At 37.5% G+C, this 23,958-nt stretch overlaps 1 protein-coding gene across 1 annotated transcript in view; it reads left to right on the top strand.

Moving 5' to 3' along the window:
- Window positions 1-23,958, top strand: part of DBX2 (developing brain homeobox 2) — a 37,900-nt gene that overhangs the window by 4,709 nt on the left and 9,233 nt on the right. Inside the window, exons 2-3 of the mRNA XM_090275529.1 lie at window positions 10,793-10,888; window positions 22,656-22,843. Coding sequence (XP_090131655.1) covers window positions 10,793-10,888; window positions 22,656-22,843 — 284 coding nt within the window. The remainder of the gene's footprint in view (window positions 1-10,792; window positions 10,889-22,655; window positions 22,844-23,958) is intronic.

The following is a 23,958-nucleotide window of genomic DNA, read 5'->3' as shown; positions in this document are numbered from 1 at the left end:
ACAAATTTTTTTTTGCATTTCAGTTGTGTTTTTACTTTTCTTGAAATAATAAAGCATAATATGGCAGAAACGTTGCATTTTCTTTCATCTTTAATATTAAAACAACTGCAAAAAAATTCACCAATTTTTATTGTTTTTTAAATGCATGCTGATATGACAGCTGTCACAATACAATCTAATAAAATAATTTTAAATGAAGTTAAAGACAACTAAGTGCAACTAGAGCCATACAGAGAAAACCAAATGAACTTCTCAATATTTTTTCTGGCACCCTGTGACGATTGTTTCTTACCATTAATATTTAATATGCATGCTAGTTTTCTGGTCCACCTCCCTGTCTCAATTGCAATTTACCTATCAATCCTTGATTCTGTCTTAAACTTATGTTTTGTGCTCCAATTGGTAGTTCATTTCCTCTTTCACTGAGATATACTGAAAGTGTAAAATAAAATAGCTTCTCTTACACTTTAGGGTCTTGGGGGAGGGAGAAGATGGATCTGTGCTCCAAGTGGGGATTTCAGTTCACATGAAGACTTTATGATCTGATTTATTAAGCCAGAGTGTATCATTTATTTTGTATAACACTGTGCTATAGATTTGTTTTGGCATCTTGAATGCTGATAATGCTGACCCAAGACAAAGAGAATGGGGAACCCAAATAATGACGGGACACATTTGAGTGGTTCCTTGCTCAGGTCATCACCCCAACCATCTTTTGTTGGAATTTGCAGATAATATTTAATAATATTCTTACCACATCTGAATATTTTTGTAATCTACTTAACATATATTTGGAATTATATTAACATATTAATAACTTTTACATGGTTCATGAAGAATCAACTCAGAACAAGTTGTTACATGGTCTCCAAGTTAACAGACTCCTTCAAGTTCAAGAAGTTCTTACAGTGAAGAGAATCAATAGGGCTAACAGTGACTTTACTTCTGTTATTGATTGAGTAAGCCACAGTCCTTACAAAATAATGTCTGAGTTGTAATTACAACAGGATAATTGGTGTGCATTTAATTTTCCTCTGACTTTAGCACCTAGCCTCTCCCAACCCTAACATATGCTTCTCTACTTCCCCCTAGCAACAAGGTTTGTTTGTTAACATGTTTTGAAGCTATTGAGGTTTAATAATAAAACAGGAGTAAATCCAGCAGACAAGTAGGGACATTTTAGAACTTTCCACTTAATTAATATTCACTTTAAGAATTTGAGGGTTATTTTAAGAGGCACAATGGTTTCAGTGCCCAGAAAATTGCATATGGGTTTATGCAGAAGTAAATTTAGTATTCAGAGGCTTCAAGGTGACACGCAGGAAGCCAAAAGATCCCCTATTTTGTGGGCAATTTAAAAGGATTGTCAACAGTGACATTTCTACATTTGTTTGCCATAAATATACGTATAGCTCAGATGTTGGAAACAGAGCTATGTGTTAGACTCTGTTGTATTCCTCTCTGAGTGTGCCACCTCCTTCCTGTTCTTGTGCCCACCACAAAACGGTCTCTTTTGGCTCTAAAGAAGACATTTTATGGTTAGGTTTGTGGCTGAACAATGATAGAAATGGTAACAATTGAAAGTAAGGGGGAAGCATAGGGGATAGATGTGTTCATAAAATGCTTGAAGATCTTTGGTATGAAAATTTTTATAGAAGTGAAATGTTATTTTTAAACTGTTTAAACAAATGTATCCTTATCTTAGGGTGAAAGAGGTGTAAATGCTTCATTAACTCTTCCCTCAGCCTACTTTCCACCACCCTATTTCTGTTGTTGATATTGTCCATAATTTTAGAATCCATCTAATTATGTCTTTTGAGGAGACTTGACTTGTAACTCTTTCATACAGTGTTTGTCCACATAATCTTGGGTTAACAGAGACTCTAGAAGTTTTTTTCTTAATTACGGTGATTTTTTTTTTTTTTTTTTTGGTCGTGAAGGTGCATCGTTTTTAAATCAATTAAATAATTCCAAGTTTTCATTCAAATATACCTGGAGTTTGTCAAGAATTAAAAGGCAAATTGTAAAAAGAAATAATATGATTTTTATCTAGGAATGCTTGTTAGAATTCCTATTTAAGGCTTCATTAGATCATCCTTCTATTTTATACTATTATAATAAGAAATTGGATATTTGCCTTAATGTATAATATGTTTACCAGACCCTTGCATATTTTATTCCAAAATATTTTATTTTATTTTCAGTAGTGTTTCCTGTTTTAATAAAATCTCTCCTTTTCATTCTTTTTAGCCTCCAGTCAATACTTGATCTGGCAATGCTGAGTGATTCATCACTTTACATAAAGTTACCATACTGATTTTGTATTTAATAGCATTATTCCTTTTGTCTACCAGCTATTAGTTGGGAATATTTCAGGAGCATATATATTCTTTGAGTTATGTGAACAGTAAACTTACAGCATTAAAATTCTCTCTGAAGTCAAAGATCAAAAAGCCTCTGTGAGTTTTTAGACTTCTGTTTCAGAACCAAAGCATCCAGGAAAAGGACAGAAAAAAAATGTTCAAGTCTTTTTCTATATATTGCTTAATATTTAATTGCCTTTTTGTCTATAAATATTCCAAAGATGAACTAGGTTTTTCACTTTCCTTTTATGGGTTCAGACACCATGCCATAACAATGTTCATTTAATCAAATCCAAGTGATCATCAGAAATAGAATATATACCATATACATTTCTACCAGTCCTCCTGAGAGGATTCAAAATTTCTTGTTTTTAAAAATTTTAAATCTTTCACACTTTTAAAATACAAAATGTGAAGCAGTTAGTAAGCTATTCTTTGATAAGATTATGTACATTGAAAGAGAATAAAAATCATGACTGCTGGATTGAGTTTAGGTGTGTTGAACCATTTCTGTAGTTACACTGGTTGTGAAACCAAAAGACAGTCTGATTCTTCAAAACAGGAACTGTCCCTCCTATTTACTTACAAATTTTCTGTAGTCGCAACAAAAACAGTATGCCCTGTAAAGTCTAATGTATATACTATCTAAACCTTTATGGCAAAAGTTTGCCAGTGCTTTCTCCAAAGAATAAGTGCAAATTAGGTAATTTTCAAAATCCTGGATATTTTCTAAACTGGCTTTAACAGCACTTCTATAATTTTATAGCCTAGATTTATATCTAAGGTCTTTACATTACTGATTATATCATCCTAAGCAGTTCATGTAATCTACCTGAACCTCTGTTTCTTCATTCTAAGTGAAAATTGATGCTAAGGTTGACATTTGACTTTCAAATACCTCAAAAGCCCACTGATTACATACAGGAAAAGATGTGAAAGATGCCTCTCTATCATTTCACCATAAGTAAAACATAGGTATAAGGAGTATTTCTGTGTAAGAAACCCTCTCCAAACTTAAGAGGCTTAATGGAACAGTTTATCATTTTCTCTCATTTTTTTTGTGGGTTGGGCTCAGCTGGGTTGTTCTTCCTTTGAATCTCATTGCAGTTACGTGTCAGCTGGGGCCCCAGGCATCTGAAGGCTCTGCTGGGCTGGATGTCCAAGACAGCTCCTCACCTGGCTGACAGTGATGCTGGCGGTTGACTGGCTGCTCAACATCCACACTTGGACTTTCCAAGTATTTTGAGCTTCTTTTACAGCATGGCACATGGGTTCAGAAGCAGGGACTAATAAGAGCAAACATTGCAAGAAACCCAGGCTGTAACTTAAGACTTCTTATGACTGAGCCTTGGAAGTTCCTGAATCTTGCTTTTTTATATTCCTTGGTCAAGCAAGGTAGCAACACCACCCCAAATATAAGCGAATGGGAAATAGATCCCACCTCTCAATGGGAGGAGTGACAAATAATTTGTGGCCCTTTAAAATATGCCATAGAGTGAAATTCGGATAACCACCTGCAGACACAATTCCTGCTGGGTCTGTCTCCTGCTGGAGTAGACCAATTCAGGAATTAATCATATAGAGTGGTATAACTGGAGCTCAAGGAGACTTCATTAAGGCTTTTAGAGTTTTGAGAGCTACAGGTATTATTGTTATGGTAGTCTCTTATGTGACATCAACTTTATAATAGAAAGAGCAAGGGGTTACTGAAAATTTAGCTCATTTTTTTCAGAGCTGTCTAATAGAGACCCCTGGAAGGGAGAGGCAGCAGAGGCAGTGACCACCTTTGATTACTGCAGCAAGCTAGGGCTCCACAGGTCAAGGGGAAGCTGGACTCAACCCACTTGCTGGTACTGTAAGGAGATGGGAGAAGATGGTAATGGGAGTGTCCAAGTAAATGGTTATCGTTACCTGTTGCTGGAGCATGTTGTTATGGCATTGGGGTCCTTCCATTTAGCCCCTCCTTATTCCACCACATCTCATCCACTACTGCCAGGTGAAATGTTCTGAAATAGCACTTTTGTCATAGCACCAAGCTACTTGCAAAACCCTTAATTATCCCCATCTGATATCTACCAGATCAAATAAAAATTTTCAGTTTGTCCTTCAAGACCTTAATTCCAACAGCCGTGTTTAGCTCCTCCAGCCACATTGCTTCATGTTCACTCCTTTGGCCTTGTCCCCGGAGTCGGGGAGGTCACCTTAACCTGCCCCATGTGTCACCACCATCCTTGCCTCTTTCCTCTTGTTCATAGTAAAAAATGGGATTTTGGCCTTAATGTGTAATATGCTTACCAGACCCTTGCATATTTTATTCCAAAATATTTTATTTTACTTTCAGCAATGCTTCCACTTTATAAAAGTCTCTCCTTCAAATTTTTAATATATTTTTTTTGCCATTCCAAATACCTTTTAAGTCAAGGTCCAGATTAAGATTTTTTCCTGCCTAAAGCCTTCTTTAACAAAGCCTTCCTAACAATATTCTTTTTATTTTATTTTATTTTATCTTATTTTCCCTATGCCAGTGGAAGTCTGGCTGCTGCTGCTGCTTTTTATATGTTCTTTTAAAATTTAGAGTTGATCTGAAATTATATAGTAATGGTAGAAGTGAAGGCACTGTTTTGTGTTCTTTCAGTTGGTCTCATTCTGACTATACATTATAATCACTTATGCAGCTTTTAAGACAGTGCTGTGCTTGGGGCCCACTACTAGCCAGCCTGATTTAATCCATTTGGTATGGGGCCCAGGCATCTGTATCTTTGAAAAGTACTCTGGATAATTCTAATGTATACTAGGGTTGAGAATCACTGGTTAGGAAAACACACAGTAAGAATTTTTTTAGATATCATCTCCTTCATGGGGAATGCCTCATATTTGACAGAACAACATTAAATTTGGGAGTATGGAGAAATGTAAATTTTATTTCTTTGATCAGAAGATTTAAAATCTACAAGTTAAAGAACATTAAAATATAGAAATTCTTTCAGGGAGGGAAACTATCCTTTTTCATTTTTTTTAGTCCCAGCACATAACGAATTCTGTGACAGTTGATAGGTATGCAATAAATATTATTTGCACAGAATTAAAAGACAGAATCAAGTAAGTAGACACTGCATGTGATTTAACTTCTCATAAGTTGTACCAGCATATTCAGACCTTTGTTTATCTTTCTCTGAAATAGTCAAGGTAAAAAAAAAAAAAAAAAGTTGATTTCTGTTGCTTTCTGATAAGCAGAAAGGTAAATGATGAATTTAATTAATATACTTTCCCCTGTGATTGAAGGCAAGTTTGCATGTAGATCACATAAATTGATTATTTACAGGTTGTGTGATAAAGTAAACAACACACCATTGGATAACTAATATTTCTTAGACCTTATTTACTGAAGACAGGTGGTTGCCATTCATCAGTCTCAATTTTGGGTCCATTTTACTCCAGATAGGCTGTTCAATTAAGTATTATTTTTACATCAGAAGTTTAGATTTCTTTATTCTCAGTGCCCATGTATCTGGTACTTGAAGGAGGTCATTAAAATCATCCTTTTGAAATTACATAATTCCCTGTTATTCTTTCCCAGAAGTATTTTTGACTCTTTGGTTACCTTAGTAAGACATCTTAGGATCTTTGCTCACTTCTCCTCATCCTTCTTAAAATGTCTGCCTAAACAGCATAGCATTTCAGTTTGCTCCTGAAATTTATTTGAAGGTTTTATTAGTGGTCTTTAGTATTCTTTCTTTGAAATGTCAGCTCAAGTCAGTTAGTACCACAGTTTGCATTGACAATAAAAAGAATGGGGTTTTGCCCCTTTTAGATACTCGTTGTTCCTCTCCATCAGTAAAGAAGAATGAAAATAACAAAAACAATTAAAAATTTATTGCTTGCCTTCTAGACAGGATTCTGAAAATAATTTTTCTGGCTAGGCTTGCAACTATCCTTGGCTGTGGGATACTTAGATCACAGGACCATCTATTGGTTAAATTAAAAAAAAGAATCAGGTCAGTTCATCATTAAATTGGCTCCAAGTTCCCATCTTAATTAATCATTCAAAATAACTGTTAGGAATTTTGATTCTTTGTCTTCAGGAAGGTCGAACATCTGATTAAGAAGTGAAAAGTTGGTTACTTTTTTTTTCTGTGAATAAGTGATTTTAGTCAGTTAGATTCAGACAATTTAGCTCCAAAACTTTGAAGTCATTTGTTTGTAACCTGTAACAGTTTCCCACAGAAACTGGAAGTTAGATTTGTTGGCAGGATACAACAAATCTGATGTGTGGTACTAAGAAAACCTAACATCATACTGTAGAACCTGACAGTGTGCATTTTTTTCCATAGGAAAAACCATCTGTTTTTCTCTTATAGAAAGCTTGGGAGATATGTCCATTTTCTGGGCTCCAGGTCTTATTGAGTAACTGGCAGTCTCTGTGCATGAGATCGTTATCCTTCATGGCCAATAATTGAATATTATGCCAAAAAGTTGATGTTCTTATTGTACTTAAAAACATTTGATGGCAGCAGTCATCATCACATTCCACATGCTTGCCCACTTGAGGTTGAATATTAATCAATAAGTGAGATAGAATGTGTTAAATTTATAGCCAGTCTAGTGCCTGGTGTATGACAGGCACTTCTTAAATATTATTATCATAAGTAATGTTCAATAAGCCTCCAAAAATTTTTTCCTGACACGATAAACGATAAAGTGACTGCATCTAGAATGCATTGATGGGTTTTGAAATGTGTGTCATCTAGGTTGAAACTGCTTTGTTTTCTGCCCTTTTCAGAGCATCTTCAAAGTAGTTCTTAATGGCTTACAAAAGTTTTAACTCATCGGTCAACTTGTCCTTGGTTTTTTATCACACTTGAGTTTCCTTTTTTGCTCATTGCTTTCAAAACTATGTGGTTTGTGATTATTTTAAATTTTAATATGTATTTTTTGAGGCATTGCATTATTTTAAATGGTTATTTCCTAATGCCATTCAACATGCCTGCAATTGCATGCTCAGCTGGATTAGCAATTGACTTATGTCAAAGTAGGAGCATGTAAAAAAAAAATGGAGCACTTAATTGGAATTTCACAGTGATTTCCACATAAACCAGCTTAAATAAGGTGTGTTTATGTATAGAAATCAGGAATTGACTAATCTCCTGTGTAAATATATGTGTGTTAAAGAGGTGCTTTAAAATGGTGAAGAAATACTGCACAATAGGACTTTAAGCCTGGTTATGTCACATGTAGTTCTTCAGCCACTAGAGTTGTTACTGTGGATTGCATGTCATTTTGATTACAGCTTTACTATTAAGAGGGTAATATACAGCAATATAAGAAACTATTTAATTACAACTCTTTCTCTGGCTAAATTTAACACTAAGATATAAATCTCAGAACCTCATTGATTATAAGTGAATTTAATTGATCACTTGTCTCCAATGAACCATCCATTTTTTTTTACCCTTTATTTTCCTGTTTTTAGGGCTGTAGAGTTGGCCTGAGAAGCATGTTGGCTAGAGTAGTAAAATTTGTAATTTGTACATATCCTGCATCACTGTTTTAATAGTATCATAATTCTGCTGATTTTTTATACTTCATATTGAACAAAAATATTTTTTTGTATATTCCCAGCTATCAAATAAATGTGTGATTGTATGTATGTAAGTGCAACATTGCTGAATCTTTTTCTTTTATCTCCATTTTTAAAATGCCAAATAGCACAATAACCCTAACTTAATTATCTGTGGAGTGTTAATTTTGAAGATGAAATAACTTAGCTAACAGATGAAATAGCTAACAGAAATGCTTGAGAATAAACATAATGAGGGAACTTTAATACACAGAATATATTTTTATTTTTCCAAATACTTAATATATTCATAGAAATAATGGAAGATGTAACTCTTTCCAAATAATGCCACGCTTTTGTAACAGAAGATGTTAAATCTAAATGAAATGACTTATTTCTATGATGGTTTTATAATCAGTATTAAAACAACTTATGGTAATGAAAATTTTGAAAAAGATTCATTAAACTTTTTGGACTCCAGAATAGATCTTTTTAATACTTTGTTTAGTTGTTGTATTTTCAAAACTATAGTACATTTACACAATGAAATACTATGCAGCAGAAAGAAAGAATTACCTTTTGTGACAGCATTGTTGGAACTGGAGACTATTATGCTAAGTGAAATCAGCCAGCCAGTGAAAGACAAATGCCATATGATCTCACTTATAAGAGGAATCTAATGAAAAAATAAACTAGTGAACAAAACAGAACCAGAGGCATGGAAACATGGAATATACTGATAGCTGCCAGAGGATAAAGGGCAGAAGGGGAAATGGTGAAAAGAAGGGGAAGGGACTCATAAAAGAACATGTATGAATGACCCATGGACATGGACAACAGTGTGGGGATTGACTGTGGGAGTTGGGGGTGGGCTGAGTGGAGGAAGGCAAAGGGGGAAAAATTGGGACAATTGTAATAGAATAAACAAGAATAGTAAAAAAAAGATACAGGAAAAAAAGCTGGTGGGGTGATGGACAATAAAAACTCAATTAAAAAATAAAATAATAATACATAATATATAATAAAAATTAAAAAATAAATATATGCCAACCTGGGGCAAAAAATGACAAGTGTTTTCTAATTTGAAAATCCAGACATTAAAAATAAAAACATTAATATTGACTGCTTTCCATTATATTATTTAAAAAACCTGTACTTATAATTAACTTGCAGTTTGAAGGCATTAAGGAACGTGAGACTATAAAATTTTTATTGGGCAATATACTTATTTTGATATACCCTTCAATGGCATTGGTGAAAATAAACACATGCTCATCAATTGATTAAAATAGAAGTCTGAAATTTACTGTGTTCTTAAAGAAAGTATGCATTTGTATCAAAATAATTTTCACTATATATAATTAAGAAGAGTATCATTGGATATGAAGGGAGAGTAATAAAAACGTTCATTTTGAATTCATGTAGATTTTCAGGGTATCTGTTATGGAAGATACTGTATTTTAGAACGTGTCAGGGGGCAGGGAAAGGGTCAATGCCTTATCCTTATTCTTTACCTAAGAAGATCAGGAGTTTCCTATTTTTTAGAATTGCAGGTTATTTATTCATTTATTGAAAATGTACTCATTATTTAGAGTCTGCTAGGTTTTCTTCTTGATATGCCTTGGTAAAGGGAAATTGTCTATCTTCAGGAAATCTCACCCATATTTATATTGTATTAAACCTCATTATACTAAAAGATATGGTATATTTAAGGTACTTACCCAAAGGCTGAGGTATAGTAAGTGCTCAATATAAAAGAGACATTAACGCCATGGCCAGGCAGCTCAGTTGGTTAGACTGTCATCCTGATACACCAAGGGTGTGAGTTCGATCCCTGGTCAGAGCACAAATAAGAATCAACCAATGAATGCATTCCTCTCTCTTTTTAAAATTAAAAAAAAAAAAAAGGAGCTATTATTGTTCTATGACATCCTTTATAGCTATTTTTCATCTACTGAGGAATGGAGTTTAAAATTTCTTTACTTACAAGAGTAATGATAACTATCCCATGTATATGTATTGAAAATATTAGAAACAGCATGTTTAATAAAATGAGCAGAACAGAATTATATGGCAACTCCCGATACTATAAACGTTAATGCTTTCGGGTTATCTAGATTTCTCTTGCGATAAAATGTTATTACTGTTTTCAAATAATTTTAAACAGGTAAAAGTGATCAGGAAAACTGCTTTTTGTTAGGGAATTGCTCAGTAAATTAACTATTATAAACTTTGGAATCCAACTATATATAGGACCTTCTGAAAGTGAACAGTAGAGTAATATAATCTCTTTTAAAAATTACACTTAAGCATTTAACATTCAAGTTGTTTCTTGCCAAGTATTATATCTAGAGCTGTGCTATTCAATATGATAGCCCCAAGCCATATGAGTCTGTTTAATTCTAAAATAATATAAATTAAGAATTCAGTTACCCAGTATTATTAGCTACACTTCAAGTGGTTAATAGCTGTATGTGGCAAGTAGATATCATACTGGACAGTGCAGATACAGGGCATTTCCATCACCACAGACAGTTCTTTTGAATAATGGTGCTCTTGGATATTTTTTAAAAAGGAATATTTGACACATGATGCATACTACTTATAATTATGGCCACACAGAAGATGAATGATTACACTTGGTTTTGATCATTCGAGTCTTTTCACCACACCTTCCAAATCTTGATTAAATTCTTTGGCAAGCTCTTTGACAGATAGCAGCTACTTGAAAAGGGCTTTAATTTTGTAAAAGTAATAACTAAGTAAAGGCTCAGAAAATAAAGGGCGTTCACTCAGTGACGTTTGAGAAACTGGAATTTTGACTATTGTCTAAAAGAATGGTTAATCAATGAGATCAATGCTTTCTCTGCAGCGCCTTCCAAACCTTTTTTCCTGAGTGCCCCGCCGTTCTACTCCGCGTGCTGCGGTGGGTCCTGCCGGCGCCCTGCGTCCCCCACTGCTTTCCCAAGTAAGTTTCTATGCTTCATCAGCAATGCCTCAGTTGTTCTGTAAGCCAGAGCAGCAGGATTTAATGTGCTCTGGAAAACTAATTGGTAATGCAATGGCAAGGAGCTAATTCCTCACTAAAAATCACAGCGATCCTATTCAGGAGGTTTCCAGAGATTTATCAAACCTCAGCACACTGAGCAATTGTGAGCGGTTTCTAATGACATTGAAACCCAGGGCTAACACACCAAGGAAAGCAACTTGTTTTCTATTTGCTATAAAAGATCTCAGACAGACCAGTTTGGCTCTTTCTGAAACGTGTAGCAATACCCATTTAAAGAAGAAAAAAAGGAAGGCTAAGAAATTGTGCTGTGTAAAATTTCCATTCAGCTTAAAATGTGACACAGAAGGCACTAGGTATCTATAGAAAATAATTTAAAATTGTTAAGATTGTAAAAGTAAATAAAGTCCTCCTGTTTGTGATCTTGGGGGAAACCAACCAGCATCACAGGAAATATTTGCAAGAGAACTTTTTTCAAACATGACAAAATTTTAAGACTCCAGTGATGGCGTGAGAATGACAGCTTTCAAAAGCTTATAGAGTGTGCACACATGCTCACACATGCCAAAAAAAAAAAAAAAAAAAAAGGGTCTCACTGGAAGTCAATAAATTTCACCTTGGTCTTGAGATTCCTCAATTAGGTAGGAACCTGTAGGCAGAACATTTGCGTTGATGATAAAGAAGTCCAGCGAAGAAGTGCACTTATTCCAACTGCCAAGAGAAAACAGTTATTCAGGTTAACAACTTTGTCAGTTGAAAAGTGAAGGAAGAGTTGAGTCAGGCGCAAGTCAGACTCCATCATGGTTGAATTCAGAGCCCTGCTGCCTCTCTGCCAGTGTTTTATGAATGCTTCAGGAGGGCAGTTGCTTAACAGAATGACTCCTGACTAGTGAGGCAGCAAATGCTGGCCGTTTAATGAGCTGCGAGCTTCTGAGCACCTCTTGAGGGGGCTGGTACTTTCCCACAGAACACTTTACATGGCTGGGACCCAGCCACAATGGGTGACAGACCCGTGACCAATTGTCACTTTCACTTGACTCATCCACACGCGACCTCACCACGATTTTTCACTGTGCAGATGAACTTTAGGGACCATTTCACATGGAAAAGCCTTGGGCAAGGGTCAGTTGCCCTTTTGTATGGTCATAAAGCAAGGCTCTGTGTGCCAGTCTTTTCTCCTGTCTCACATTCCAAGTGAATTTCTGGACATCATTTAAAGCACTTGACTGAAAAATAAAGCAGTGAATGAAACTGACTTTTATAGACTCATTCTAGCTCATCTTCCCATATAACCCTGTCCACCTGAAAAGGGATTTAGTGGATGAGCTGAGTGTATACAGGACTTGCTGAATACATAGGGCCCATTATCAACTGTGGGGATTGTTTATTAACCAGGACAGATACACTACTATTTTGGAAGTGACCTATTAATTGTCCATTTAACTAGAGTGTATTGATTCAAATAGAAAAATAGAAGCCATGACTAAACCTTTTACTCGCTCCTTCAAGGTGGTCTCCCATGAGGGCAATTGAAAACTGTTGTGCAAATTAAGGAGACATTTATCACCATGTATTTGAGTATTAAGAAAAGACTGCTGGAGTAGAGACTGAAACTGCAAACATCTGGTACCATCTGATGGTAGCATAGTGGCATCTCGGTGGAATTAAATCTTTAGTATTGTGTTCCAGTGGTGAAGATTAAAAGAGGTCCCACACCTAGTTTCAGTTAGTCCACTTTGATGTAATACTGGTCTTTTACTTTAGAAAACCTCTGGCAATGGAATTTAAGTCAGTGGAAATGGACAAAAAATTCCATGTAACAGGTGGGGACATTCATGTATGTGTGGTTGTGTGTGTGTGTGTGTACTCATTCTCTAGTGTTTTAACAAGTCTCTAAATCATGCAAGTACTCCAGTGCCCAAGCCAGTTTAATAAATAGAGTACATAAAAATGGTTGTAAAGACATTTCCTAGATAACTTGCATCTTCTCAATTGCTTGAAAATTTACTTGAAGCAAGTCTCATTTTCTTCCATCTGCTTCTCCGTCCTTCCCACTTTATGCTTTTGGTGTAACTGTTGTAATTTGTGTCCATGTCTGGAGGCTTCTAAGTCTTATGCTTCTCTTTTCTATTTAATAAATGACAAGGGAAAATCCACACAGCTCAGACTGAGGGTAGAGAATGCTGCACTGGGTTTCTTTTTAGCTCTAAAGTCAGCATTTTATACCAGTTTAGCGATGCCACAAGTGTTTTAATTAAGCTTTGGTGTCTCATTATTTATAATTCTGAGATGAATTCCTTATTTTCCTGTTTATAATGTTCATTGTATTGGCAGCAAATAATAATGAAATAGTGAATTTATGTTGTCAATAAAGACTTTTATATAGATAACATGATGCCAATGAACAGTTAATAAGGCTTATGTCTGCACAGTAATCATTTTTATTTAAGGCATTTACTGGATTTCCCCCCCTTTTCTTCTCTTTTTAATAATAAGAATGATTTTCATACCCAAGCATTTAATTTTTTCCCCATTGTACAAAAGAAAGAAAATGAATGGTCCGAGTAATCTCGTATTATGTTTCAGGTTGGAGAGCCAAAATTAATGTTTATACTAAGATGTTTAACAAGTGATGAAATCAGCAGCCCTCATTATTGTTTCGCAATGTTGACTTCACTATTTCCGAAAGTGTAGGATCAGAGCAACATGCCCGTAACTAGCAAGTGAAATATCATTTTGACCCTTTTAACATGATTCACTTGTTTAAAATTGATTTAGTTTTTCTTAACTTTTAGATTGATGATTGATTCAATGCAATGTGGAAACAATCATTCATCCAGTACCCTTCCCACATATAATAAATACTGTAATAGGCTAGTTAAACGCAACCCTCACAGTGGGGAAAAATTAAAAGGCAGTGGTAAAAGCTCTCCCCTCCCTCAAAGCAGTGTAAGGAAAATCTTTGATATTACATCCATAAGGTTCTTTTCAAAATAACACATTTCTCAGCTAAGAGGAAATCGAAAATTGTGGAAATTATGCAGAGAATGACCTTAAGAAAAACTACCTGAAAAAAGTACAGGAGCCTTAATGATGTAGAATAGCTAATTGAATTCATCAAATAATTATTTTGTTTTGTCATTGAGTACCCAACTTGAATTTGACCTTTTGAAAATTTTTCTGTATTAAAAGACAAAGTTTAAATTTGGAGCAGCAGGGAACTATTCTGGGACAAGTTGCTCTGCCTTTTTTTGGAAGATGACCTCATAGTCTACATTTGAGATAATTTTCCTCTCTTCCCTTCTTTGTTAAAACTTAAAAGAACATAATATTCTCTCCAAATTTGATTTTAGGGTTTTGTTGAAGGCTGCAGGGAAGGGACATCATTGTTATTATTGTGCAGGTAGGTTGGTCCTGTGAGTGTTACTGTGAAAGAGGGGCAATGCTCTGGTTCCTGTTCTTGCTGCCTGACCTGCCTGTGCTCTCAGCTGGAGTAGCGAGTGGGCTGAGGAAACTGACAAGACCTAAGAAATCCATCAAAAGCTGCATGAAAGTTTCTTTTATAAGGACTTCTCTTTAGCACTCTAATATCTTCAGAGGGATGCAGTATTGTGTTCAAATAGAGAAAAGAAACCTAATTATTTCATTGAAAACATAATCAAGTTTGTGCAGTAACTTGAATATAGGTTTTGACTTCTCAGTAGTGAAGGGAGGGGTGCTCTGTAGATAAATGACACTCAGTCAACCAGGAAAAATGTTTAAAGGAGCCAGAGACTCAAAGACAATAGATTTTCCGAGTTGATGGCTCTATTCAGCATCTACAGAGGCAGTGAAAGTATATGAATAATGTCTCTGGAATGGAGTTCCCCTTCTGTGCAAATGTTCATAAGTAGTGGAGGGTGAGTTGGAAAGGGGAACTCTGTAGTGGTATAAGGCACTTGTCCCTGATCTTGTCTGCAGCCCTTGCCTGAGCATAACATGAAATCTAACAGGGCAGCTAAAAGAAGTCCTGATTTTTAATTCCCCCAATAACACACAAGTACAGAATAGGGGAGCGAGAGAATTGGATGCATAGAACAAAGTAGGAAAGGGTTGCAGTAGTAGATCAGTACGTGTCTAAATAATGATGTGGGGATGTTGAATTGTGCTTTTAGAAATAGAATATCCAGGACTAGAGAGATAATACCATAGTCCTATTGGACTCTGTAATGGTCAGACTGCCTAAACCTGTTCAGTTCTGGAGGCCCACTTTAAAAGGCACGTTGAACAAATTTGCATATAAAAACCAGGTCAGGAGGTAGCCAGAAACTAAAATGGCGAAGGAGCTATATGACTGGTCACGAGTTTTTGAAGCAATTGAGTATGTTTGGCCTGGAGAAGAAAACTGATAGGGAGAACATGAGAGCATTCTTCAAAGTAGATGTTCTGCATTCATTATGGATACAAAGGTAGACTTGGGACCAATGAATAGAGTTTAGTGGAAATTGAATCTGAGCTTAATATAAGGGAAATTTTTAAGAAAATCAAACTGTACAATAATGAAATATTATTATATTGCATTCTCAAATACTAGATTATATAGAGATTGGAAGATAACTTCTAGTTTAAATAGGGTGAGCTAGGCACATGCTCTGTCTTTTCTCTCCAAACCTCAAATCCACAGGAATTGCATAAAATGCACATACACACACACACACACACTCCACACTTAAAAATAAGAAGGGTAAGGCAGCTTTTCAGAGGAGAGAATTTGAGAAAACCCTGAAAGAGGATGACAGGATGTTACTGCTGTTTGAGTGTTGTTTCAGAAAGAGGTAGCCCACAGAGAAGAACCACCCCATGGTTGAGGAAAGCTAACTCCAGGAAAGAGACAAACAGAGTCATGGTTCAAAATAACTTATGTCTGAAGAAATAGTCAATGGAGGCCATTAGCATCTTAGCTGGCCTGGTGAGAGGCCTGCATTAAGCAAGTGATCCATCTCTTCCAGCTCTGAGAAGCTCCTCTTGAATCTGTACAAAAGAATGAAAGGATGCTGCTTCTGAAAGTTTTGTTGGTAATCTGACTTGAGCTATCCTGAAATAATCTTTTTCTTTTTTTTTACTAAAAGCCTTGAGAGGTGTAGATCCAGTGTTGCTTACAGGGATATGGGTTGTCAGTTAGTTTTTAATACAGAAAGCCTGTATAAACTCAGGAAAAACACACACACACACCACCACCACCACCACCACCACCACCCACCGAAAAAGCAGAGCTTACTAGGACAGGCCAACTCTTTGAGTTGCTGTGATCCCAAGGTGGCACAGGTAGGAAGTAGGGGAGAACAGGAGTCAGTGAGGCCAGTGCCGTGGCGGGGTCCAGGAGCTTAGAAGGGAGCAAAGACATGAACAGTCCAAAACCCTTTATAGGGCTTTCGAAGCAATAAGGAAGCTTCCCCACAGGGGGTCAATAATCCAGAGATGCCAATGAGTCAAGGTGAGTCTGAAAACCAAACAAAGTACTAGCACACTTTCTGGGAAGACACTCTGTTGGATTGTAGGGGTAACCAGACATGGCAGAACTGCAGCTTTTTGCTCTTGGGCTGATGTCTAGAAAGTGACAGTACCTGTGTTCTCTAGGGCTTGCTGGCAGTAATAAATAGCAGTGCCCTGTCTTCAGAGTTCAGACATGTTTTCTAGATGGAGGCCGAGGCAAAGGGAGAGACAGAAGCTTCCACTAGTTTATCTGATGCTGTGTTTTCCTTTCACGCCATAAACCCCCTCTCCACTTTCCCCAAACTATATCATTCACACACAGCACACCTCCATTTGTAGATGTGCCCATCACTAGGCCCACTCTATGTGGGGTTTCCCTGGGTGATGGTGTTTGGAGGCCATCTCAGGATCCAGGGAATCATGTCTTTGAAAACTTTTCTATCCTGGGTCATTCTGAATTTTAATTTGAATTTTCCCCACCTTCTGACTTCTTTCTCTACCCACTCATAACTTCAACAGTCTTTTGTGTAATTTTAAAGAGCATTGATTGGCCTCACTCTGCTTTGATGACCTCAATTGCTTCAGTTTTTTCCTATGGAAAACGGGGGTGGTAATTGCTGTAAAGATGACATGACGTGCTGTGTGTAGTTTGCACATTTGTTTTGCAGGTGTAAATTTGGACACATCTTCGTAGGTTTCAAAAGTATGAAAATAGTGTGTGTTCATCAATGTGGCTAATGGTTAGATCCAGAGACAGCTTATAAAATCTTCATGAGTCAGACATGCAAGGGAGCATCAGTGGTAGAAGCAGCTTCTTGTAGGATCATGGGGCGCATCACTGTATGAAAACAAGGTACATTGAAGGCAGTGCTGAGAGAAACCAGGAAACTAGCAAAGACGGGAAGAGTGTAATGTTCTTTATCTTTACTACATTTTTGCTTGTTCCTTGGTTGGATTCATAGGGCACCAAAACGGGGTGAGACTCAGGGGTTAACCCCTTGGCCCTCACAACCACTCCAGGCTTCTCTTTCAGTGAATGACCCCTAGAATATTAGTATGTACCACATTGATGAGAATAACTTATTTATAGATTCCCTTGATGGGGATCTTTTTTCTCTTTACTTAAAAATAGTTGCTTAGCAAAACCTATGGTTTTCTAGGAAAAGTTTTAGGGGCATTTAAATGTGTTACTCCACTGTTTTACTTAAACATATAGATCTTGGTGAAGAAGGGACTAAAATGAGCAGAATCATGACTTCTACTTATAAAACCTCTACTTAGAAAAAATATATGTATATTTTAAAACCTAGCCTTACGGGTCCATACATTCGTTTTTTATGTCTATATAGATATATGTTGACTTCTCTAAAATGCTCTGTTGGTCAAGTCCTCCTTGAGAGGCTTTCCTCTGTGGAAAGTTATAACCTAAACTTGTTTCAGTCACCCCTGGCCCTAATCTGCTTTCCCAGGTTATCTACTGGGTTCTCCCCATTCATACCCTGCAGTCTGGAAACATGAAGCTGGGCAAGATTCCTAGATCCATCCTCCTTCACACTGTCCTTGTCCCACACATGTGTCTGCAAATGTTACTCCCTCTGCTTTGCCTGCTATCTCTAGGTTGCCTGCAAGGGGAATTGCTCTTCTTCTAGCTGCTCTTTTCTAAGGACTTATTCCGTTGACCTCCAAGACTAAGTGGCTTCTTATCTGGTGCTCTACTTTCTCTGCTGTGGTCTGTGGGTTTCTCTGTCACTGTACTGCGGCCGTCTGTATTCTCCTTAGACCTCTCCTTATCAATGGTGAGCAAATGAAGGACGGATTGGATTCCTCTTCAGTTGTCACTCAGCAACGACTCAATCACTCTACTGTATTATTCCCAAAAAGGTTGCTGGAATAGTTGCTGTTTTCTTTAGAAAATAGAACCAGACTTGAGTAAGTAGAGTGGAGATGAATTATTTGTTCCTAGCTCTCCAACAATCATCTATCTTAGTCTTTATATTTGCCTTTTCAATCTTTCTCTTTGAATTTTGCATCATTGTAAGCATAGTGTATATCTTACATATCATGTGTATAATAATGTATTTTTTTGCTGCTGCTTTATCTTCATTGTCCTCATCTTTAATTGTTCTTTAAAATTCCATTGAGTGCATATTGCATGATGTACTTTCGTCGTCGGCGGCCGTCCGTCTCGAGAGACGATGGTGTAGCTTCTTAAGAGTCTATCTGCACCGCCGAGAATGGCTGTCGGGAGTGACACGGTATCTGTCTCCTCCCGTGTTGAATCGACATCTTGCGATGATGCTGGAGTGTCCTCTCCAGTGAAGCTGAAGCTACAGAGCCTGGGCAGGGTGATATGGAGGGTCTGCTGTTGCCCATGCAGCAGACCCCCCCTCTCTTCGCAGCTGAAGGGTCCAAGGGAAAGATGGAGTCAATACAGCTTGGCTTCAGGTGCGCCGCAGGAGTTGCCGGTGTTGACTACAACGTCGAACCACCTTAGGGACTCCGGCTCCGGATTTTCTGTCGGGGTTTACTCCCTTAGCCTTTCCCCTGAAGAGGTATGCCGCAAGGCAGTGGAGGTTTTTTGGAATCAGAGTTTTCCTTCTCTGATGTGCCCTGACTGGAAGATCGAACCAGCGACACTTAGCTCGCAGGCGGACGCTCAATCCACTGAGCCAAACCAGCCAGGGGTAATGATGTACTTTACTTCTGAATATTTAGGTTTCTTCCCCTAAGTTTTAATATATATGGCTATAATAATGATAGATTGGGTATATTTATAAACCAAGAATGCCAGAACCAAAAATTCAAGTGAGAAGGGCACACTGAAGTTGGAGGAGACAATTGCCAGATTGTACAGCAGATGCCACACAGTCCAGGCTTGCAGACTGACCCAGGACAGGGTGCAGGAGCCTGTAGTCACAGACAGGAGCTCTGGTTGGATTTGTAAATGTTTTCTTCCTTCCAAGTTTTGACCCATTGTGGGATCCTTACTGTGGGCTTGGCAGTACAATTTTCTTGTGCTATTTCATCAGATCCTTAGACCAACCATGTAAGATAAGCTGACAGAGACTAACTTGCCCTGGCAGCTGTGGCTCAGTGGTTTGAGCGTCGGCCTGTGAACCAAGTGTCGCTGGTTCAATTCCCAGTCAGGGCACATTACTAGGTTGCATGTCAGGTCCCCAGTTGGAGGCGCGAGTGAGAGGTAACCACACAGTGATGTTTCTCTCCCTCTCTTTCTCATTTCCCCTCTCTCTAAAAGTAAACAAACAAACAAATAAATAAATTATAAAAAAAAAGAGAGACTAACTTGCTCCAAGTCATACTGGTAAGTGCTGAGATCCAAACCCAGTTTTCTGTACTCCAAAGTCCTTTGTCCTGAGGTTTTCTAGAAAGACATCATCCTACCAGAAAAATCTGTGCTCTGAAATACTGTGGAAGGGCCAATTCCAAGGTCTCTGAATTAAGGAAAGTTTAGGGAAGAAAAGCATTTAGAAAATGATAGACATATTGAGTTAGTTAGAATGTTTTTTATTACCAACCAAATATTTCATAAAGCTATTCAAATCTCTGATAAAGAAATAGTAAATTCAGTTGTCAAAACCTGACTTCAATATATGATGTTGGCATGAGACAGGCAAAAATAAAAAGGTGGTGGAGAATTGAGTAAGAACCAATGAGAGGATGAATGGACAGGACATCAATAAAAGTAGACCATTGTAAAGAACTGGGTGTAATTAAATCCCAGGAGCTATGGCATTTCTAAGGTGGTGCAAAGGTTACTGAGCTGGAAGGAAAGAGGAAGAGGCCTGTGGTTTTTCTTGCAATTTGAGGATGAACCAGAAGGAGCGGTAACCCAGGGCTGAGGAACTTGCTGGGAGATGTTTGCAGGATTTTAGACAAATAGGAAAGGGAGCTATCATAGTATAGAGGTAGAATTAATGAGATTTATTTATTTATTGACATTCTCTTTCTAAAATACAAGTCATGAGAGTTTGAGTATTGTGTAGGATTAGAAATCTTTGTTTTGGATTCAGTCTTCCTAAATTTGAAACACTAGCCATGTGACCTTGGATAGCTACTTCAGCTATCTAGGCTACATTTTATTCATCTATAAACTGGGGAGAATAATAAAATAATAGTAGCATTCATAGCTTTGATAATGCACAGAATATGCTTATGCTTCTCATTATATGTCACACCCTGCTTAAACATCTTTCAGTCTTCACTACTATTGGATAATGTCCCAAACTCTTGATGTCTTCTGTGATCTGGCTCAGTTCCATTCCATCATCCCTATGCCAGAGGTCCAAATGTCTTCCAGAATCTAATAGGTACAAAGCAAGTTAAGCGAGGCTATGGTAAACTGGGGGCCACATGTTCCCTCTAAAGGGATCACCCACTACTCTGGTAGCCATTTGCTTTGTGGGAAAGTGAACCAGTGTGGTTACCTTTGAAGAGATGTTGGAAACCTGGACTTTTCCATGAAATCTTGTAGTTAATAAATGCGGACAATTAAATCATAATTCCTAATCAACATTCTAAAACCAAAGCCTACCTTTAGGCTAGATATGGAGGGCAGTGCACTCTCTGCTTCATGCCCTTCCCCAGCCTTGCAGCCGTACTTATCCTTGGACAACTTTATTCCTTTGTGCCATAGTGCTTGTAGATGTGCTAGTTACTCTGTCTGGATTGGCCTTGGTTCTTTCTCTTTTGAACTGGTTTGTTTTTTTAGACTTGGCTCAACCTGGCAATTTGCTCTGAACCCATCATTTCCACCTTTGTGATGCCAGAGCTTTTTACAGATCATTCTATTCTAGTACTTATGTCTGTATGAAATGTCTATTCATTTGCTTGTTTACTTAGAAATAATTTTTAAGCATCAACATGTAAACTGGAGTCCTCGCTCTCCTGATGCTTATTTTTGGAGGGATGGTCATGTGTCAGTCCTCCCAAGAGAGGGTGAGCTCCTTGAGTGCATGGACCATGTGCTAATATGTCACCCAGTGTATCAGTGTCTTCATGCTACTGTAATAAATATTCACAAACATAGCTTCCTAAAACAATACAAACTTAATGTCTTACAGTTATGGAAGTTTGGAGACTGAAATGTTCCTACTGCACTGAAATTAAGGTGTCAGCAGGACTTCATTCCTTCTTGAGGCTCTAGGGGAGAATGGGTTCCTTTCCTTTTCCAGTTTCTAGTGCTTACTTACATTTCTTGGCTTGTGGCTCCATCCTTCTCAATCTTCAAAGCAAGATGTATAGAATCTTCAAATCTCTCTCTGACCGTCACTTCTTTTTTGCCTTCCTCTTCCACTTATAAAGACCTTTGTAATTACATTGGGCCCACTTGGATATTACATGATACTCTTCTAATCTCAAGATCAGCTGATTAGTAACTATAATTCCATCTGTAACCTAAATTCCCCCTTGCCATGTAATGTAACATATTCATAGGTTATGGGGATTATTAGGACACAGACATCTTTTGTGATTGTTCTGTCTACCACAAGTAGGAAGCTGGACGGATGAATGAATGAATTATGATTGAAATTCTTAGAGGGTCGAAACCAGTAATGGGCTAGCCACAGAAAGGCAGAAAAAGTAATAAATGTCTCAGACCTGAAGGAGTTGATGATCAGCTGAATTGGGGGTGGTGGTTGTGATTGAGGGTCTTCCAAACCTCTCTTCTCAGATGAAACATCTCTGACTCTTCCAAGCTTTCCCTGACATTCCAGAATTAAGATCAGACTCCTTGTTTTGTGCTCTTAAGGTATCCTGCTTAGGAATACTTCATTATTATACTGTGATGCTACTTTAATAAACATCTTTCACTAGATTTTACAGGTAATACATGTGCTAAAACATATCTGTATTGTTTCTCAGTGTGTAGCATTGAACAGAGTGCCTGGCATATGGTCGGTATTGAAAAATTTCTTGAGAAAATGAATGAAATACGTAAATGAAGATCTAGAGAAAAATGAAGTGTCTAAATCACCTACTACTTGTTCTGCATTGGGGTTTTGTTATCTGGGGCCATGGACTTTCTGACATGGCACAAAGAATTGGGGGGGGGGGGCAAAGAGTATTTGTCAGATTCTCAACAGAGTCCGTGACCAAAAATTGGTAAAGAAGCACTGCTCTAAGTGTGCGGAGATCAGACATGAGATAATTTAGTACAGACAAGGAGGATACTGCCCTCGGAAAGACATACTGACTTCTCCTCACTAAAGTTTTTCTTCTTTTTTTTCCTCTCCAGGAGAGGAGAATGTACTGCCTCTCCTGACACAGGACTCTAATTCCAAAGCTCGGAGGGGTATTTTAAGAAGAGCCGTCTTTTCTGAGGACCAGAGAAAGGCTCTGGAGAAAATGTTTCAGAAGCAAAAATATATCAGCAAAATAGATCGAAAGAAACTTGCCATCAACTTGGGACTAAAGGAATCACAGGTACTGTGGAGCAGGATGATGTCCGCTGCTCCTGATTTCTGGAGCAATGCATTAAAAACCATCCATTTGGCAAATATCTGTTATACTAGCCTGGACCCTGAAGCATCATTGAAATGATTTCATAATTTTTTGGGTGGAAATATATGTCACAATTCCTCTTTGGAAATAGATCCATTTGCTGCGAGGTCTAGATTTTTGCCTTATTGAGTCTTCCCAAATAAACATAAATGCTAAGGATGTGGCATTTACATGATTGAATTGTTTGCTCATTGTTTAGAAAAGCAGGCTACTTATTTTCCTACAAAAAAAGGAACCAATTTTTCTTTCTTTTTCTTAACTTTCAATCCAAAACCAAGGTATGAATGAGTGACTCATAAATACCTCTTAATAATTTTATTGTTTTGCACTTTGGGTTTATGTCAAGTACAGTTAAGTAATTTTAAATCTTCAACACTCACACACCTTTCTTGCACACTGATGTTTTATATAACTCTGAATGAGACTTTGTGACCTTTGGGGAAGCATGGAATACTCCATTTAAAGATTGGCCTGCTAATTATAAATAACTGTATAAGGTACTAGCATTTCCTATTTAATCCTTCTAATCACCATACGAAACAAACCCTATTATCATCCACATCTTAGAGATGAGGAAATGTAGAGAAGTGAACACAGGTCCAGCGTCCTGCTGCTGGTATTCTAACTCTGGGGTTGCATTCTCCTTCCCTGGAGCCACAATGAACAGTTGTGAAGGACAGTCACTGCACAAGGGCACTTGGCTAAGGGGTACGACAGTGACTGAAATGCAGCAGGTGCTCTGCTTTCCCAGCTGGCTTTCCTGCAACAGAGCTACATCCACCTGGATATTTTAAATTAGCACAAAGCATTGAAGGGCTAGCAGAGACTCTGTGTTAACCACCATGCTCTGTTTTTCCCTGATACAAATGACCTGGTTTCTAACCTTGGATTTTATTTAAACCAGTTATTTTTGGCTGAAACTCTCCTTAAACCTGCTTGCTTTCCCTAGGGAAATGATGTGTTTCCCCTTCTCCCCCCAGCTTTTCCTAGTCATAGGAAGCTCTGTGTGGTATGGCAGAGGGTCACTGGCCTGCATC

Source organism: Furipterus horrens, unplaced genomic scaffold (assembly GCF_987537825.1).
Source record: "Furipterus horrens unplaced genomic scaffold, mFurHor1.1.pri manual_scaffold_4, whole genome shotgun sequence".
NCBI lineage: Eukaryota > Metazoa > Chordata > Mammalia > Chiroptera > Furipteridae > Furipterus > Furipterus horrens.
This window is presented reverse-complemented; position numbering and strand designations above follow the sequence as displayed.